The sequence below is a fragment of the Falco naumanni genome, chromosome 5 (genome assembly GCF_017639655.2).
Source record: "Falco naumanni isolate bFalNau1 chromosome 5, bFalNau1.pat, whole genome shotgun sequence".
In the NCBI taxonomy this organism is placed as follows: Eukaryota; Metazoa; Chordata; class Aves; order Falconiformes; family Falconidae; genus Falco; species Falco naumanni.
The window spans coordinates 69,367,171-69,385,771 of NC_054058.1; the positions used below are offsets into that span (position 1 = coordinate 69,367,171).

The 18,601-nt window shown below is 48.1% G+C and overlaps 1 protein-coding gene across 1 annotated transcript; it reads right to left on the bottom strand.

Annotated features, from left to right (window-relative positions):
- Positions 1-1,701: 1,701 nt before the first annotated feature.
- Positions 1,702-17,500, bottom strand: PHYH (phytanoyl-CoA 2-hydroxylase). Its single transcript, XM_040596570.1, is given in 12 exon segments — positions 1,702-2,719; positions 4,864-4,995; positions 6,322-6,471; positions 7,255-7,436; positions 9,217-9,298; positions 9,962-10,127; positions 10,246-10,356; positions 10,930-10,985; positions 14,738-15,101; positions 15,103-15,207; positions 16,547-16,653; positions 17,423-17,500. Coding segments are annotated over 12 exon segments (1,587 nt in total). The 3' UTR covers positions 1,702-2,665.
- Positions 17,501-18,601: the final 1,101 nt, after the last annotated feature.

The window sequence follows — 18,601 nt, forward strand, 5'->3', positions numbered from 1 at the left end:
GCTCAAAGAGGGAGTTTAGACCTAAAGGCTGATGAGACCTTGCAGCTCTCCTGTGGCTGCAGCTCCCTCTGCAGCCACCCGCCTGACATGCCCGCATCAGCTGCACTACTGCCAGGAAGCCAAACCCTGGGAGACATGGCTGTAGTTTTGGTTTTTATCCAGTAAGCCAAGTGCTGGAGACTGAGGTGAATTTCCCCTGGTGGGACATGTGCTTTGGAAACCTGTGACTGCAGAATCTCTGCTGGCTGGGATGGGTGGGAACAGGAACAAGCAAGCACTTACCAGGTAGATCTCTCACGCAGGAGGTCATATTTACATGAACTGATGAAGCATCCTTTGGACTCCAGCTCTTGCTCAAATATCCTGGAAGTGCCTGTAGAGCCTTACTCTCCCAGGGACATGGTCCTACACCCATGAGCATGCAGCTTTGCTGAGAAGAAGCCAGGAAGCCCCGCTGCATGTGGCTCTGCCCAGGGTCATTTCAGGGGGCAGGGATCTGACTCCTTGGCATAGCTAGGATGCAGCTGCGCTGACCCTGCACACAGCTGAGGGCAGCTTGCTTAAGCTTAGTCCTCCCTAGGCTCTGGAGTATCCTCAGCCTGTTGTAGAAAGGAGTGACATCAGTCTCTCCTCAGGTTGGACAACTGCTGTTAGACGATCTGCAAGGTCTTTGATGGATTTGTTCTTCTGAAAGAGGAAATTTAAACCTAAATTCACAGGCCGAGCTGCACACATTTTTAAAACAAAGCTAAATTTCTTCCTTTCCTTCTCTCTCTCAGCCAGTAAGAGAAACTCAGAGTCTGGAAATTCTGGGAATCTGTAGCTCTTCTCTGTAGACACAGGTCCCTCTGCAGTCAACTCGGCTACACCAGTAATGCCAGGCAATGAAGCGTCTCCATGAATCCTGTGTTGTGAACCAGGCAGGATACTGCAAGTCTTCACAAAAATCCCAAGGAAAGCAGCAGCTTGGTTAGGAGCAAGAACTCAGAAAAGTCAACAGAGGCATGTCCAGCTCACTGGAAATTCACTTGGGCCCATGCAGCAAGCAAAGACCAGGCTGAGAAGGTCCAAGTCTGGAGAGGCATCATGGCACATGTCCCCAAGAGCAGGATCAGTGTCAGGGTTACAGAGAGGGCATGGGAAGAGATGCAGGAACAAGGATTCTCAAAATCACCCACTGACCAAGGCTGGGGATCTGTCCTAGAGTCTCCCCCTTGTCAGACTTATTGGTGGTGTGGTCAAACCAGAAGCTGCTGAGAGGTCTGTCCTCACACCGCACCCCACCACCAAGGATTTAGGACCAACGTAATAACTGCTCAAACCTCACCTTGTTTAAAAAGCATAAAAACAAACAAGAAAACCTATAGACACTGCAGAAAGAGAAAGAAGGGCAAACCCCTCCGCTGCCTTAGGCTGTCATGCATGAAATGACTGTACCAGCTTTGACCTGCAGCCTTTTGTTCCCTGGTGGAGATTTTGGAGGACAGGACTGCACCCGATTTCCTGTCTCAACTGGAGTGACCTCCTGAGCTACAGGATAGCAGAGCAGGAGCCATGAAAGCCCTCCAGGTGCTGTTTTGGCACCTTCTTTGGGTGGAGGTGGGACTGGAGAAGATCGCCATTTTGCAGTGGGGTATTCAATGATGCACTCACTGTCAGAATTTCTGAGTGACAGAAATAATACAACGCAGCCCCCAAATGCAGTTTTGCTCTGATTTAATGTGCATTTTGAAAAATAGACAGCAAAATAACCTTTCAGAAAGCAAGGAAAAACATTGTGAAAGGCAAGAGGATTATTCCAGTGCATGTCACTTCACCCTGCCACCAGTGCATCCTGAGGAGCATCCAACTGTCTCCCTGACCTGGCAGCACCAAAAGGCACATTTTCCCAGACCTGCCAGACTCAAAGGAGGACTGTCTCGTTTCATACAACCTTGGATGGGTTGTACAAGTCCAATGGGATGATGGTTTGCTGGCCCAGTAGCTCCCAACCCTGTCAGCCACGTATTTCACTTGTGCCAGTGCTGATCGGTAAGATACGATGCCACACCAGGTCATGTTTGAGGAACACTGCTAGAGGTCACGTTCCAGCCCATTAATCCCATTTTTCTATGTGCATGGTTGCTGCTTCCCCTTTATCCTGTTCTTTACTTACACCGTTGATTCTTCTGGTACCAATATCTCCATCATCATCAGCTGTACTAATAACTTCCCACGTGAGCTCATACTGAGGGCTTGTGTGAAACTGATTATTTTGCATAGAAAAGGAAGTTGGAAACATTGGAAGCGTTTGCATAAAATCTTATGTTAGTATAGTATCATTTCAAAGGTACGTCATGTGAGAAACTTTTAAAAAACAAGAATGAAAACATTGAGAAAATCAAGGTGTCTTTCAAGACCTAATTCTTCAATTGTCTAAGATAACCACAGCAAATCTCTCTTTTTCTAGGTTAGGTTTTCTTTGACGTACATCAGCTGTTCAACTTTAGTGCAATTATTTTCTATTAGCATAAAATGATTTTACGATGCAGCATTTGGCTAAGTTACCAATACAGACATCATCAAAGCACACATAGCACTGCCTGCCAAGGCAGGGTCTGCACTCTCTGACCAGGTAAGCTTGTTCTCGGGCATGTGTTTTCCATCCTGCTCTTCAGAGGTTGTTCTACAGGTTGATTCTTTCCCCTTGCACAAGCCGTGCTCGGAAGTTCCATATATCCTTCAAAACAAAAATAACACAAAGGAAAAGCCTTAAGAGCCAGCAAAACGGTAACCAAGATTCCAATTTACAGAGGTGGAAACAGACACAGCATTCTCAGCTTAGCTACCTACCCAGAAAAACATACCAAAACATTTGCTGAATATAATTTCAAATACTAAACATCCAGAACAAAAATACAGCCCAAACTAAGGAGGCAGTGCAACCTGCATCCTCAGGAGAGTTTATTCACGGGTGTTACAGGGGTGGCAAGGTGCCCATGGTTCAATTCTGGAAGGAGGCAGAAGAGGAAACATGAGCAGCACAGTGAACATTACCCTTGCAGAAGTCGCCCTTGCCTGCTTGCGCACACAGTGCCTCCCTTGTGCGCCTTTGGGTGATCAACAAAGCTCACCAACTGACTATGCCTTGCATACTGCTGCCCATGAGTAAGCGATACTCCTTGGGCAGCAGAAACCAGCAGGAATAACAGATACAAATGCAAGCCCTTAGCCATAAATCAGATGCTGGGCAGGCATCTCTGCCAGTTATAAATCAGAGAAGACCACTGCTGTTTGCTTCACAGAGGTAAGTCTCGGGCAGGCTCCTACCTCAGTTTCCTCGTGTGAGGATTATTTAGTTCTTATCTTTCGTCTTGTGAAGCTGAAATGTAAGAGCTGGGCACTTCTCCGGGAGAAAGCTCCAGTTCCAGTGAAAAAAAGCTTAAAGCTACATGAAAACACAGGTTCATCAGAGGCTTGTATGGCCACATCTTCATTTCCATTCAGGAGGAGAGAGCCTGATTATGTATCACTTGGTATCTCACTGTGTACCTAAATAACTCCAGGAAAAGTCAAGCAAGCTGTAACTTTGCTGACAACATGGAAGATCAGGCTTGCAAAACACAGCTGTAACCCCCACCACAGCCAGCACACTGTGGGGAAAAAACAAACCAAAACAAAAACCTCAAAAGTGAAAAAGAACGTCCTCTCCCACAGAATGCCCTAGATAGTGTAATATCTGTAAAATACGCACATTTTAAAAGAAAATTGCTGCCTATTACATCTAGACTTTACTGCCTTGATACTGGCTGTGCACATGTTTGGGAACTGCTGCAGATTAAGAAATTCAGAACACTGCCACCCCAGTAACAAGGTTTATATTTCTCTCAGTGGCTGAATCCCTGAAGAATTTAGATTTGCTTTCTATTTTACACAGTGGTTTCAGTTATTCAGCAAGAGCCTACTACTCGCCCCCCCCCCCCTTTTTTTTTGAGGCAGATGTATATCACTGCTGACATACCTGCTGTAGCCTCAAGTCTAGGATTATATTTAACCAAAAAAAGTCAGTCTACTACTGCAGTCAGATGTTACTGCTTGTTTTAAAAGGAAAATTCACCTGCCATTAGGAGGAGAAACTGTAAGAACTGTAGACACAGAAACTGTGGACAAGCACTGAATTTATTGTACCTTCTTATACTTGTGAAATCAGGGCAAGAGATGACCCCATCGTCCTATTCACATTGTGCAGGCCATATATAACCGCAAAGAGCTCTGGTTCAGACACACTCCGCACAACAGACCATGAACCAGGAGATGCAGTGAAGGGCAAAGGTTGCATAGACTTCACTCTATTCCTGCCTTGCCACATTAGCCCTCCCCACTGCTACCCAGCGGGGCGAAGTCTGGCCCCCCTTGAATGGCGTAAGAGGTGCACGTGAGCAGCCTCAGAGCTGAGCCTTCACGGCAGCAGCGTCTATGTCTCCTCACTTCTGCTACAACATCAGCTGCAGTCACATAATGAAGTGCTGATCCCGTCTCTACCAACTCAGCCAGCACTGGAAGGGATAAGGCATCCTCACAAAACCTGTTTGGACAAGCAGAGCTGGAGGAACTTCTAGAGCTCAAGGGATGTGAAGGCGCTGCCCAGAGAGAAGGGCCACCTCTCCAGCATAGCAAGAAGCAGCCTTAGGAGCAAAAAGGCCCCAAAAAAGCCTGCTGGTCATCCTCTGTACATCAGGTCTTTTATTCTGCCAGGCACCTCTGCTTGGCACAGCTTGATCTGCCAACCTGGGTATAGCAAAAAGCACGAATCTGTCACATGAGAGAGACTTAGGAAAGGGAACTGACCTGGATTGTAACACACAGCATACAGCCAGGTCTTACCCTGAGTTCCATGGAAGCCATGTTGTATTTCTTGTGAACCATTTCTGCCATTTCTTTCTCCAGGTGCTCTTGAGTCGTGTTCTTGACGTCAATGTAGTAGCACTCTGAGCTGGCAAAGTGACAGCTTATGCTCTGCGTGAGGAAATTGGGCAGCACTTACTACCACATTGATTATGAATGAGCTGTGTTAAAAAATCTCGTGCATCCCAGACTGTGAACACCCCACCCGCTCCTTACAGATCATGGCAGCAAATTCCTTCCTCCTTTCCGAGCTCTCCAGCTCTCCTGAGAGTGTCTGTCCCCCCTTGGAGAAATACTCTCGCTGGCTGATGTGCTTTTCTTCCTTCCCTTCTCTCCCAAACACTTCCCCAGCATGAACTGTACTACTTGATCTCAGAATACCAGCAAATAGAGCGCGAATAGAAAGTCAGGGTTGGAGCAGACCTGTGTGTTCAGTAAGGATTCTTACCTTCTGCACCCAGACAGTCACATCAACCCACTTAATCTGGAATCAGCTCTTGCTTAAGCAGAGTCTAGAGGAAATAAATACAAACGCCCCACTAGAAGAAAGCAGTTCTCTCATTACACTGCACGAGCAATGCCAGCTGCAGGCAAGATCATGCCAGATCTCAAAGGGTGCTGGACCATAGCTGGCCAGGTCCAGGATGCTCACTGATTTATCCCAAAGGCAGACAAATGCTGGGATTTGGCACAGTGTGAGGAAGCGGGATACAGGACTGTCCAGAAAGGAATTCCACACCAGTAACCTGCTACTAGGGCTGACAGAATGGGCCCTGTAGTAGTCAGCGGAGGTAAAGCAAAATACAGCAGCCTGAGTTGGCATGCATGAGGGGAAATATCTGCATTGCAACTAGCGGCTACACTAGAGGCTACAGTTCCCTTACATGCCTGGATGAATCCACTTCTGAAAAAGGAACAGGCCTCCAAAAAGGAGGGCACTTTTGCCTGTTTCAGTTAAATAATAGCAATGCAAAACAAACAGACGATGTGTAAACAAATCTTTAATAGAAAAATGGATCACGTTATCATATAAATAACTTAATTTTTGGATGATGAAGACTCCTGCTATCCAGAGACGAGATACCAAGAATGCAGACGGAAGAAAGTTAGTGAAGCTCTTGATATTTGGGACAGCTGAAAGGCAACTATTGGAAAAGCAAGTACAGCCAGCCAGGCCTCACACAGAGATTCGCTATCTAGTTTCTGCTTTTGCTCTGTTTTTCTCCAACAGATTCACAGCATGCTCTTCTCCCAAAAGACAGAGATGTTTAAAAATAAAAATATTAAAAAAGAGAGTTTTAAAGTGTACTAGGAAGCTAAAAACTCATTTAAAAGTTCATCTGCATATTCATGAGCTTGGGTAGGGGGAAGATAGTTTGATCAGTTTAAAAAAAAAATCAAAAATATCAAGAGCTGTATCAAGAGATGGCTTCCTACCTTTCGGAAACCTGATGTCTTGTTTATCCCAGAGCCATGAATGAGCAGGGGATGGAAGAACACTGTGTCTCCCTTCTCCATGACAAGGTGAACCCTGGGACTCTGCTCATCTTCATCAAGCAGTCCATGGAAAAGTTTGTTGGTTTTACCCTAGAAAGAAAGGCTGAGTTGAAACCACTTGGTTAAAATTAGAGCAAGTGCCGATTCTCAGTGCAAGGGAGAGCAGGGACAACTACTGATGTGCTTTCCTCCGGGCAGTGTATTTGGTATGCCCAACTAAAAGCCTGCCCACTTGCCTACAAGTCTTCCTACTTCAAGCCTGAGGTACAGCAAAATAATACTTTTTCAATTTTCTGAGGCTGTACTCAGACAATTACTAATATTTCCCAGCTGGAGAGAACAGGGGAGAGCACTGGTGAATCCTACAAGTGTGGCGCCACCAGTGGTCTCAAGTCCAGCCTTCTCCTAGTATAACCCTCACCAACACCAGGCCAGTCAGGAGACATCTGTTCTTAAGAGGACAATACTGCTTGATATCCAGTTTTTTACTTGCATCCAGTTGTTTACTATCCAATCTCTCCTCTCTGGGACAGCCCACATGCTCACCACGCAGGAACAAATTCATAGAAGAGAAAGAGTCCTCAGATTTGGCAAGGGCAGTGGAAAATGGTTGCATGTGTTTACACTGTTACGCCATGACATGCTGGACAATTTCTAGGTGAAAGTGGGAGCAGAGGCAAATCTATCCGGGTTACATGCAGTGAGGCCAACAAAGCAAGTCTCTCCTGAAGCAACAAGTCAGTGCTTGCATAAACAGAAGAACCATGAAAACCTAAGCTCTGACCTGCGCATCACCCCTCCACAGTGAACTCTCCCCAGCCAAAATGTGGTCCCAACACACATGCCCTTCCCAAGCTCCCTGTGACACTCTACCTCCCACTTGGGATAGCCATGAGGCTTCAGGGGCTCCTTGTGCGTCCCTGGCTGCACGACCAGGCACCCATTGTCCTGGTCAGCCCTCTCCATGGCGGTCCAGGAGCACACAATGCGGGCTGCAGGCCGGAAGGGGAAATAGTGCAAGTCCTGATGCATGGGGTGAAGAAAAGTCTGTTTATCTGCAACACAGGTTCAAAACCTTCAACCTCATCGAATGTAACACAGCCTTTTCCTTCCCGTTAAACGACTGCACTCATCGTAACGTGTCCAAAGAAGCTGCTGCTCACCACTGGAGAGACTTTGTGTACCCAGCATCTGCTCCAGCCCACCACTGCCTTGGAAGCCAGATGGGTTAGCTTACACCCATCCCAAGATGGACCAGGAGCGCAGTGGTGGCTCTTCAGTCAGCAGTGGCACAGGGACACAATGAATGCCAGGAGGCTGCCTGGCTTTGCAGTCCCTCAGAAGACTCTTTTTGCTGGCCTTCACCACCAACCCCCCCCGCCCAGTTTTCACCATTCACTTTGGCTGCTCTCCAGTTCTGTGAACTTTAACCAGCACAGTCTTGCACAAACCCTTCCCAGTACAAAGACTTTCAAACAGCCATTGCTGCCTGTACTCACTTGATCTATCACTGTGTTGCAAGCAGAATCAACCCTGTCTGTGCTGCATCGAACACATGTTTATTTAGCCTTCTTTTTTAAAAAATATATATCTCAATTTATGGGCTGCAGCCTCCTTAGACTGGCTACCCAGCAATCTATTAGCCTTCACCCTAGAGGCTCTTTTTCCTTGAAGCCTAAACAAAAATTACTGTTCCTGAAGTTTTGTTTGTTACTTCTTTTCCCACTATGAAAATGGAAACATATCATCCACACCAAAACAGCTTTTTATATATTATTTATATATTTATTTTGCCATTGAGTTTGCTCCTCAAATAGATATAGTTAGGATGTTTCCACTTGCCTCATTTGCCATACTATTTAGACTTTGGGCAGCCTGGAAAACTCTCCTGAGAGCTGCACCTCTCCTGAAGTACTCCTCAAAGATACTGAATGGAGACCTTGCAAATACGAAGCAGCTTCCCATTTCTTGTCCTAAATTATGGGTTTGTATTTACTTTAAAAATGTATGGTCTCCTATTGAATTTCCAAACCAAAATGGCACAGCTTTCTGTGGAGTATCTAAGATGACAAGTGGAGACGACTTGAACAAACTCAGTATTTTAATAACCCAGTGCACTACGTATCTGCTCAGAAGCTGCACACCCGAGAGCAAGAAACATAGCTCAGGTCTCAGCTTTGCTAAACCAAAACAGCTTATGCAGAGTCAAAGCTACTTTGAAAAACTGTAATATGGTTAGTCTGGTTCTCTTCCTCTCTCCCTGCCCATCACCCTTGTATCAATTACGATCTCAAATTCCAACAGCAGGAGACAAAGCCAGGCTTCAAAACCCTTCTTTTGGCACTTATTCAAGTATCTTCATATCAAAGCACTGAGCACACAACTGTCAGTGAGGTCGGGAGCGTATAAACTCCAGGCAAAGGATGATCTCTGTATTTATTGCCTTTTACTGGGGTCCATGGAAGCGCTTGTTTTCAATGCATTCGACAAGTTGGGCTGAAAAAGCCTGTCATGTTTTAAACCATGGGCCTCTACGCAGGTGCAGCTGGCTGACTGGGGAGCTCACTTGCCCACTTTGAACATGTGAGTGGTGCAGCCAAGACAGCCACCATCTTTAGCAAACATCCACTGAACGTTGAAAGACAAATGTTAACTCAATAAGCTAAAGTAAAAAGAAAACAAACTATTTCCAAAGTGGCTTTGTACATTTTCAAAGTTATTTAGTTGCAATTTGTCTCATTTTTTTCAAACAGCTTTTCTAAACCACTAAGTTGAATTCTGGCCAGATAGATTGCATACATGCAACAGTTTTCTTCTTATCCAAGTTTTCCTTACCAGAATCTGGAAGTTTATTTATCAGCATGGTGTGCATTGCCATGATGTTTGGCCCTGTGAAGCACTCAACATATCTGAGGATCTATGTGGAAGAAAACAGAAAAAAACCCTATTAGGAACAGGAAAGACAAGATGAAAGATTGCTGAGGAAGCACTGGGACCTGGATGTTTGGCTGAGGAGGCAGGAGCTGGCGTGACACACAAGCGGGCATGCAGGGGGCCAAGGTGGAAGATGGTGCAGCAGGCTGCTGGGTGGGCTTGGAAAGATGGGGAGGGCCATACTTCCATGAAGCTGTGGCTGTCTGCCACAACATGAACATTGGCTACAAAGCTGGATCCGCCCAGAGGACAGATGCTTTGCCTGGATAAAAGACATTCAGAAAACGCTGCTGATCTATCCTACTAGCTTGGCACAGTTTGGGCTAGTCACATTCCTGACTGGTTCTGCACCACAGGACCAGAGAGGCGCTCCTTTAAGTCTTCTTCCCTGACCACCACCCATCCCATGTTCGTGCAGAACACTCTTAAAAGATGGCTTGATATTCCTTCCTCACAATGGTACTTATGGGAGTGACATACAGGGGTTCTAAAGCATAAAGGATATAGCTTTAGTGGAACCAAAAAAAAGCTTTACAGAGGCAATAAAACATAGATACATTCATATAGGCTGTTCCACCACCATCTCCCTTTTGAGTGTTGAGGGTTTTTTTGGTTTGGGTTTGTTGGTTTTTTTTGTTTTTTTTACCTCTGGCAGAGTACAGTATCTGAACAACTCTTCATCTTCCTGGAAGTCCTGCACTTTATTAACTACTTTTTCAGACTGACCATACTGGGATCTCAGGGACTCATCTTTCATAATCATAGCTCCTGGTAGATGCACTTCTTTTTTACAGATCCTCACAAACTCCTTCCTGCAAAGCAGAGGGAACATCTGTGTTGGGAGAATTCAGCTTCATCCAGCTTCCCAGAGCTCCCTTGGAATACTGCTGCACATAGGATCTCCCATCACCTTAGGCAAGCGCCCTGTACCTGAAGCGCTCAATGTCTTCATCAGAAACAAGCTTCTTAATGAGCAGATAGCCGTTGTCTTCGTAGAACTGCCTTTGCTCTGTGGTGAGGACATCGTTGTCCAGGGTGTAGCTGGGACACAGAGGAGAAATACGTTAGTAGGGGCAGGCAGAGCAACAGCAGCAGTGCTGGCAAGACTGGCAGGAAGATGGTGACATGCGGGAGATCAGCAGCTGCTGGGGAGAATCAGTGAGAAACCTGCCCCACCTCCATGCCCACCCCAGCTCTGCAGGTGTGCAGTGTTTCTCATGCCCCAGCAGAGCTGGCACAGTGTGTCCATGGCTTTGCAGCATCTCTGCCCACAGCCACCCACTACTTCTGCGACAGAATTCCAGGAGTCCCCCTCATGCCTTCCCAAAGTGGAGAAGTGAGCAGGAAAGCTGGGATCTGTCCTCAGCAGCCTTACTCTCAACACAGATGCTGAAGCACATGAGAATAGCCTCTGCAGTCAGATAATCCACTCAGACATTTTCCAGATATGTTGTTAAGCTTTTTTATAAAACTACAGTTAAACGAAGGAAAAGATACCCTTGAAAAGTGAAAGGCGACACAATGTTGAGTGATCAACACATGTGTTAGGGTGGAAAAATGAATTTAGTCCTGCGGGTTATTTTTTTTATGTCTACAAAGGAAGATGCAGCTTACCAAAACCTCCCTGGCTGAGGAATAGCGCTAACTTGGGCTGAAGTAGGAAAGCTTGCCTGGGATGGAAATTAAGAAGTATACACTCAAGCACGATAGATTATAAGAACATCTGTACACACACATCCTGAATCCTACAATGCAGTTCATCTTAAAGATAAGTGCCGTGCTGGACATTCAACTCGTGTTCTTGTTTATTTTGCTTCTAAAAATATCTTTTCCAGCTTCGGAGTAGCCCATCTGGCAGACAAGTATAAAACAACAGCACAGTACAGCCTTGCCAACGCATGTAGCAAAGCCAGTACAAAACGCCTGAGACCCCAGAGCAGCCCACACGCCTCCATCCACCTCCCAGGACATCCAGACACCCAGTGAGATGCTCGGTCGTGTCTGCTTGCTCGGTTTCCCTCCCTGCGCTCTAGAGGGCACCGGACCTACCCAAAACCTGCACGGCCTCCTGGGAGTGCTGCTCCACCCCTCCCCTCCCACACCCCAAATTCAGAGCCAGCAGTCATAGGGGGTGAGTCTGCGACTTCACGCTCCCATGAGGTGCAAACCCTCGCTCCAGGTACCACTGAGATTTGGTCCCTCCCAAGCCTGACAGGGACCAAATCTCCTCTCAGGGAGGCGAGCAAGGGGCTCGTCCCCCACCTCAAAACGCACTTCAGCAGGGTTAAATAAATGCAGTTGTGTCCTCCTGTGCAGAGAGAGGCATTCTTGTGAGGGAGCAATTAAATCCCACTTGCTAATGAAGCCTCACAAGAGCTTTGTGCATGGTAGGGAAGTGTCACCCGGGGCAAGGCCAAAAAAAGAACATTTTCATGCAGAGCTCTGGGTCTGCACATGCCTGTTTGGAGACCCCTGTGTTTTGGGGTTTTAAAAGACTCCTCTACTGCCCATCACTACCTCCTAAATGTGCCATAAAAGCATGCACCCTTCTGGAGTAAGGAATAGGTTTAACCACGATTGTGTCTATGGACCCTACACCGGGAAGCTTAAACATTAGCTGGTCAAGAGTCACATATGGTAGGAGAAGAAACATCAAACACGCAAAAATGATGAACCAGAAGGAGGAAAAGGTGCTGAGAATCTGATGGAAGAGAGACGGAATGAAGAGGACATGGGGAGACCAGGTAGAAACCATCCCAGCAGAGCCCAGAGCAAGGTATTCCCCAACTGAGGGCACTGCTGCGCCACACGCCACATTTCAGGTCCGATTTCAGGACTCAAAATGGGACTCCTGGCCACTCAGGCTCCGAAATGTCCACAGGCACTTGGACTAATGGAGACACAGGCAGTGGCTGAAGCCCAGCTGCGATGCCCTCCCCCACACTCCTCCACCTCCCACAAGCAGGGAACAGCAGGCAAGTCCTCCAGGCCCTGGGCTCCATTTGAGCACCTTCCTCCTGTTTTTTGCAGTGCCTCTTCCTCTCACTGGTTTTGCTCTTGCCACCTTGCAATGCTCAAAGGACAAGCGTGGGTTGCTTGGACAACCAAAACCAAGAGGCACACAGGCTGGGAAGGAGATGCCACCTCCAGCAGCTCCTTTTGGTGAGGGCATTTAGTATTTAAACTTTTCCCTCCCGCTCAGACGCCCCTTTTGGGATTAAGGTATTCACAGACATGCCAGCCCGCTGCGCAGGCAATGTAACACTTGGGTGGACTCAGAAGCAAGTAAACACTTCTGGACAGACCAAACCACAGGCAAAGCATGTTCAAGATCCCCAGAAGCTTTCCTAAAGCATCTCCTTGCGGAGTCTCAAGGGATGGTGCAAATTCCTGCGTATCTAAGACAAGCACAGTAAACTTGTGTCATTCTCTTAGAAGCCACCTCACGAACAGCTGGTGAGGTGGTCCTGGCCTGACAGCCCCCTCTCTGCCAGCAGCAGAGCAGAGTTTGACCTGAAGAACCCAAACACCCAAATCACTCAAGAGGTGCAGTTGATTTCTGAACCTCCCCACCCTGTTTGCATTTTGAGGAACCCTTCACTTCTGCAGTCAGTGTGCTGGGTTTTGCCCCATGGCCCAGAGGCAGCACCCGAGCTGACTTCACAGCTGTAGGAATGAAGGTTTTCCACAAGCACCTGTGAAAGCGGCTTTTTCTCACCTGCCTTCCTGTAAGGAGGTAAGTGCTGGTGTTACCAGCTCAGCACTCCCCTCTGGCTCCTACATCAAGCTCCTAAGAAAAATCTGCTGCATTTCACCTTCTGATGCTGCCTCTCCTTCCTGGGACCACACAAGGCAGCTCTGTGAAGGCGGAGTTTTTCCGCTGTTACGCAGAGATAACTCATCTTCCAGTACACCAACACCACCAACACACACCAGCCCCTGACATACCAAACCCTAACAGCAACCGCAGGAGGAAACAAGATGGTCTTAAACTCTCTATTACACAGGTTTGATTTTAAACAAGGAAGGTCAGGATGCTGTCTTTTCCAGGCTGGGAAGGTGGGAGCCTGGGGTGGGCCGGCAGAAGGCAGCTAACCCCTGCTGCAGGGCTCACTGAGCAGAGGGGTGGGCACACACAGCTGCACTCCGCCAGGGCAGGGCAGAGACCCCGTGCTTTTCACATTTTGTTTCTCTAGGGGTGACCAGTGTTGCTGTCAAGATACTTCTTCTTTTGTAAAAGAAGAGGCATTTTTCTGGGAGGAAAACTGACTGTCCTACCAAAGCCAGAGATTAAAACAAAACCATTGCACTGATGTAACGTGTATCAAATAAATGTATTCTGATTAGATTCCATCATTTACTTTATCCACACGCTCCACACTTGCTCCAGCCCAGCTTAGACATATTTTTGTCGTTTGCATCAGGACCATTGCAGCTGGATTTAAAAACAAAACAGCTTGTGTACCACCTCTCCTTCCTTACTCTGTCTTTACAACTGGGGTAATTCTCCTAGCGTTTATTTCCTATTTTGTGTTTCTACTTGCACCTTTGTCTTACGGCAGTCTGAGTCAACTGCTATCCATCTGTCTTCAAATTTTTAATATATTTGAAGACTCCTACATCCTGTTTGATCAAGTTTTCTTTGCCAGTTTATTATAATTCAGAGATAACTTGTCAGCATTCAGCTCTCACTGAGAATCAGCAGTTTTAAATTTTTTTTTGAAAAAGCAAGATTTATGGCAGCAGCTTTAAAAATACTATCTGCAAGCAGGCTTCATTTAACTTTTGGAAACACAGAACAGACCAACATGAAAACGGCTTTCCGGCCTGGTTTTGTTTCTCTGATCTATCCTAAAGCTGGCAGCCTCCAGCGTTTCCACCTCGCTTCCCACTCGCGAACCAAACCTTCATGTGCCTGCTGCTGGTCTACCAGTCCAGTCTGAGCCTGGCAGAGTTTACCTCCCCGAACCCCTCCAGTCCCCGAGAGGCCGATTCGCTGCCGGCAGCCCCCCTGCCCAGTGCGGCGGAGAGGTGCCGGGGGGGCGGCGCGGCAGCTGCGTGTCCCGGCAGCTGAGGCGCGGCAGGGCCGGAGCACAGGGACGCAGCCCCGGGCGGCGCTGGCCCCCAAACCCCAGCCGGGGCAGCCGGGGGAAGCACTGCCCTGGCCCCCCCCGGCTCGCTGGGGGGCTGCACGGGGCACGGCCCCCCTGCACGTCACCACCCCATACCCAGGGCACTGGGCAGGGACGCTCCCGGTGCCCGTCCCGGCAGGGTGCCCTCGTAGGGCAAACCGCCGGCGGCGCCCACAGCCACGCGGGAGCAGGGAGCGAGGGGCAGATCTCGCTGCGGCGGGGGAAGCCGAGTCCCGAGCCCGGGGGGTCCCCCCGCACCCCTCGCCCCGCCCCCACATCGCAAAGGATACAGGAGCCGGGGCTGCGGCCAGCCGCGGGGAGAGGTGCCGGAGGATGATGTCCAGCCGAGCCGCCGGCCCAGGCCGCTTCCCCAGCTGCTCCATCACGCCCGGGCGGCCGGAACGCTCCGTCCCCGGCCCGGCGGTACGAACGGCCGGGGAGCAGCAGCGCCCCGCCGGCCTCCGCAGCCTCTGCCTTGGCCGCACATGCGCCAGCAGCCGTGCATGCTCAGAACGGCCGGCAGCCAAGGGCCGGCGGGGCCCGCCGGTGGGAGGGGAGGGCTCCCCGAGGGGAGGGCCCGCCGGGGCCTGGGACGTACGTGGGGAGAGCTCGGCGCGTGCTTTTGCAGCCCCCCGCCCCCCATATTCCCTCCCCCCTCTGCCAGCAGTGGCTGAGCCGCAAGGATTTCCACAGCCCGGTACAGAGAGCAGCGCTGGGCGCTCCCGAGCGCAGGCCACAGCCGAGGCCGCAGGGGTATTTTCTTCATCTCCCGTCTCGAAGAAGACCGTCAGAGCTCGCCTCAGCCTTCCGTGAAGCGGTCTGGAGAGATTTGTATTGCCCTGCTGTCACCCCGGAGCTGTCACACGTGGAGCGTGTTCCCCGAGTGCCTCGTTGGCACTGACGGAGATGCGGGATGTCTGCAGCCTGCACCAGAACCGCCAGGGCAGGGAGTTGTGCCGGTGGCCTCTCTGTCCAGCCTTTGGGACAGCTCTGCTGCTTTGGAGGAGGAAAAGAGGGGAAGGAGCAAGAGGAGTCACAGTGCAGCACCAGGGGAGGTGGGAAGGGAGGAAGAAAAAGTCCTGAGGGGAAAACCTGGAGCAGGGAAAGAGGGAAGAAGCGTAAAAAACAGGCAGCTGCAAATAAAGGTTGCAAAAAAATAAGCTGTGGAGGCTTGGTGTTTCTCTGAAGCTGGAATACGCTTAAAAGTGGCGTGTTCAGTGTACACTGTCCTTAGCACACTGTTACCTGCCTTAATTAACATCTTGAGTGCATCAGCTGAAACATTCAAGGAGAAGAATGTTAAGGGATTGAAAACAGCCCCGTAACTAAGACCTGCAGCACAGTTCAGAAGATGATTTTCATCATCTTTGCATAACCCTGTTGCTACCGTGCCGCAGAGCCTCACCACTCCTGCAGAGCGGACTTCAGCCCCCGTGTCGCAGTCCGGACTAGCTTGTGCCAGCGGTGTGACAGCCAGTTCATCCCCCAAGCCCTACGCGGTGCAGCAGGTGCTGCTGGAATAGGCTGTCCTTCATCTTTCCCCTTTCCATGTGCCAAGGGGGACCATTCATGCCATTCAGGCTGTCCCCACGTGCCGAAGGACAAGCCAGCGGGGAAGGAGGCCAGCCCAGCTGCACGGAGAGCTTTGGGGGGAGCTCAAGGGGAAAAGGAGAGTTTGTGGCCTTTGGGAGAAGGGGCAGGCAGCTCGGGGGGGCTGCGAGGGTGTCATGAGGTTGTGCAGGGAGACTAGAAAGGCAAAAGCAGTCCTGCTAGGCCCTGCTCCCAAAGATGCACCACCAAGAGCAAGTCCCCTGTTGCTCCAGGTGGTCTCAGGACGATACGGTGTGCATCAAGACTCTGCATCACAGCTACTTCAGGAAGCTGAACTCCATTTTGCAACAGGTTTTGCTGGAATCCCAGGTGACATGTTGATGGATCAGAAACTCAGCCATCAGTATACTAAGCTTCATGTTAGTGCTACAGATAAACAAAAGCCAAGGCATGGATAGGAAGTGCTTCTGAACTTAACCTGAAACCTAAAAGCTGATTTCCTTTAAAACTCAGTGGCAAAACTCCCAATGATTTAAGTAAAGGTGTACAGGAGCAGGTTTATTGTGGCAGCTGCTTGGACTGGGGAGCATTCCCGTTTATGGCCCTCATGGTCAGTGGTTCCACATGCGCTCAGTGGAGTCACTCCCTTCAGGGGCTACAGCAAAACAAACATAGGCTCTTCACAAAAGTGGGACAAACAAGGTTAGGAACCCAGAAAAAAACCCACCCTCTCAAAAGGATTTTGTGTAGTCAGAGGCAAGTGTACAGGCACTATGAAGGGACAACCAGCAGCAGCTGTGACAGCACCCAGCCCTAATTTGCCAACAAAATTAGACCTTTGACTCCTGAGCTACAGGAAAACTCTTAGTCATAGGTAAACACAAAGTTAATAGAAGTTCCTCAAATCAAGTTCAAATGAGAGGGGAGGGAAAGGGAAAAAAGGCAACTAGAGTAACAGTTTTATTACTGAAGTCATAACTGCACAGAAAGGTCTATTTATAATTCAGGTATATGCTGCAATTGACTTCACAATGCAAACTGAAACAGGATTCTCAATAGATCTTAATCTGTTTCAAAATTCAGGTAAGAATCCCATCAAAAAGATAAAGCATAGCAATACTATACATGCCAGTTCTGACAGACCCATTTGCAGTGTTGGTATTTCTTCCACTGGTATGTGTTTGACAGCATCTAATGAAAAGGTGTCTTTCAAACTTAAAAATTCCCCAAAAAAGTAGTTAGTCATTTTGCTGTCATGATTAGGAGTTTGGGAACTAAGATGCTTTTATACATACACAATATACACTTACCTACATATATATATATAAAAATATATATGCATTTTTAAACAAGAAGAGCCTCAAAAAACCAGTAACTCTGGTTATATCACATATATATATCACATCCATCATACGGATGGTTACCTCATCCACCTTGGCATGGAGGAGCAGGAGGCTGAGGTGACTGCCCTTTATTTGTACCCTGATGATAATACAGTCCATGATCAAACTTTAATACATAAAAAGATTGATCTTGGGTGTTGCTGGCACCACTCCGGGCTGCAGCGCAGAGAACCGTGCAGTGGTATCAATGGCATGATGGCTGGCTGTGGTGTAGCCACGCATTCTAAAAACAGAAGTGTGTGGACACATGTGAAAACCTTGTCCTTTGCATCTTAATCTGAATTTTATAAAAAACCCCAAACATCAAAAAAACCAACCCCAAAAAATCCCAACCCCAAACCAGTCCAGGGTAAATAATTTTCAAGTCTGTTGATAAGCTTCACTAAAGTACAGACTGAATCTCATGAACCTAGGAAAAGAAATGAGGGAGAGGTTTTTTTCGTTAAAAAACCTGATGGTGGCATTCATCTCTTTATAAAAATTAATGACATTTAAGAGGGGCTGTGTCTTTGCAAAGTATTTTTACAGCTATGTCTGTCAGTTTCCCAAATTTTATAAAACATTTTTATACAGCTATTTTGCATTTGGCTTTTAGTTTTAATGCTTTCTGTTCATTAAATCACAAAACTAATAAAAACTAAATGATCAAGATTGCTCCAGCAGTACAGGAACAGTCCTAATGCACAGTGTTATAATTTAATAAGCATCTCAATTGACTATTAAAATCCACATTATGATCAGAACCGTAATTCCAAAGATGAGGTTTTCTGAAAGCTTAATTTACTGTGGTGGGAAGTGGCAGCTGCTCCAACTCAGCAAAATTAGCTTTTTTAACTTAGATGCCAGAGAAAACAGATGTAGATGAGACAATAACAAGAACAACAACAAAATCCACTACCAACGCGCAGGTTCGTTTCTCATTACCAGAAGATTCAAGAAGGGCTTCCACAGATCGGTTAGCAGCGGAAGAGAGGCAAAAGAAAACGTGGACCCAAGGGAGAACAAAACAGGAGGATGTAGTGACAAAGGGCATGGAAAAGGTCGAGGGTCTCAGTGACTTCTCTGCCTTGGGCTTTGCTGTGGTCTGTTCTCGGTTTCCCTGTGCCGAGCAGTGGGGCCTGGGGCCACAGAGCATCACCCACCTGCAGAAGACTGAGCCGGAGACCCCTGAAGCAGACCGAGCATTTTCAAGTCCATGGG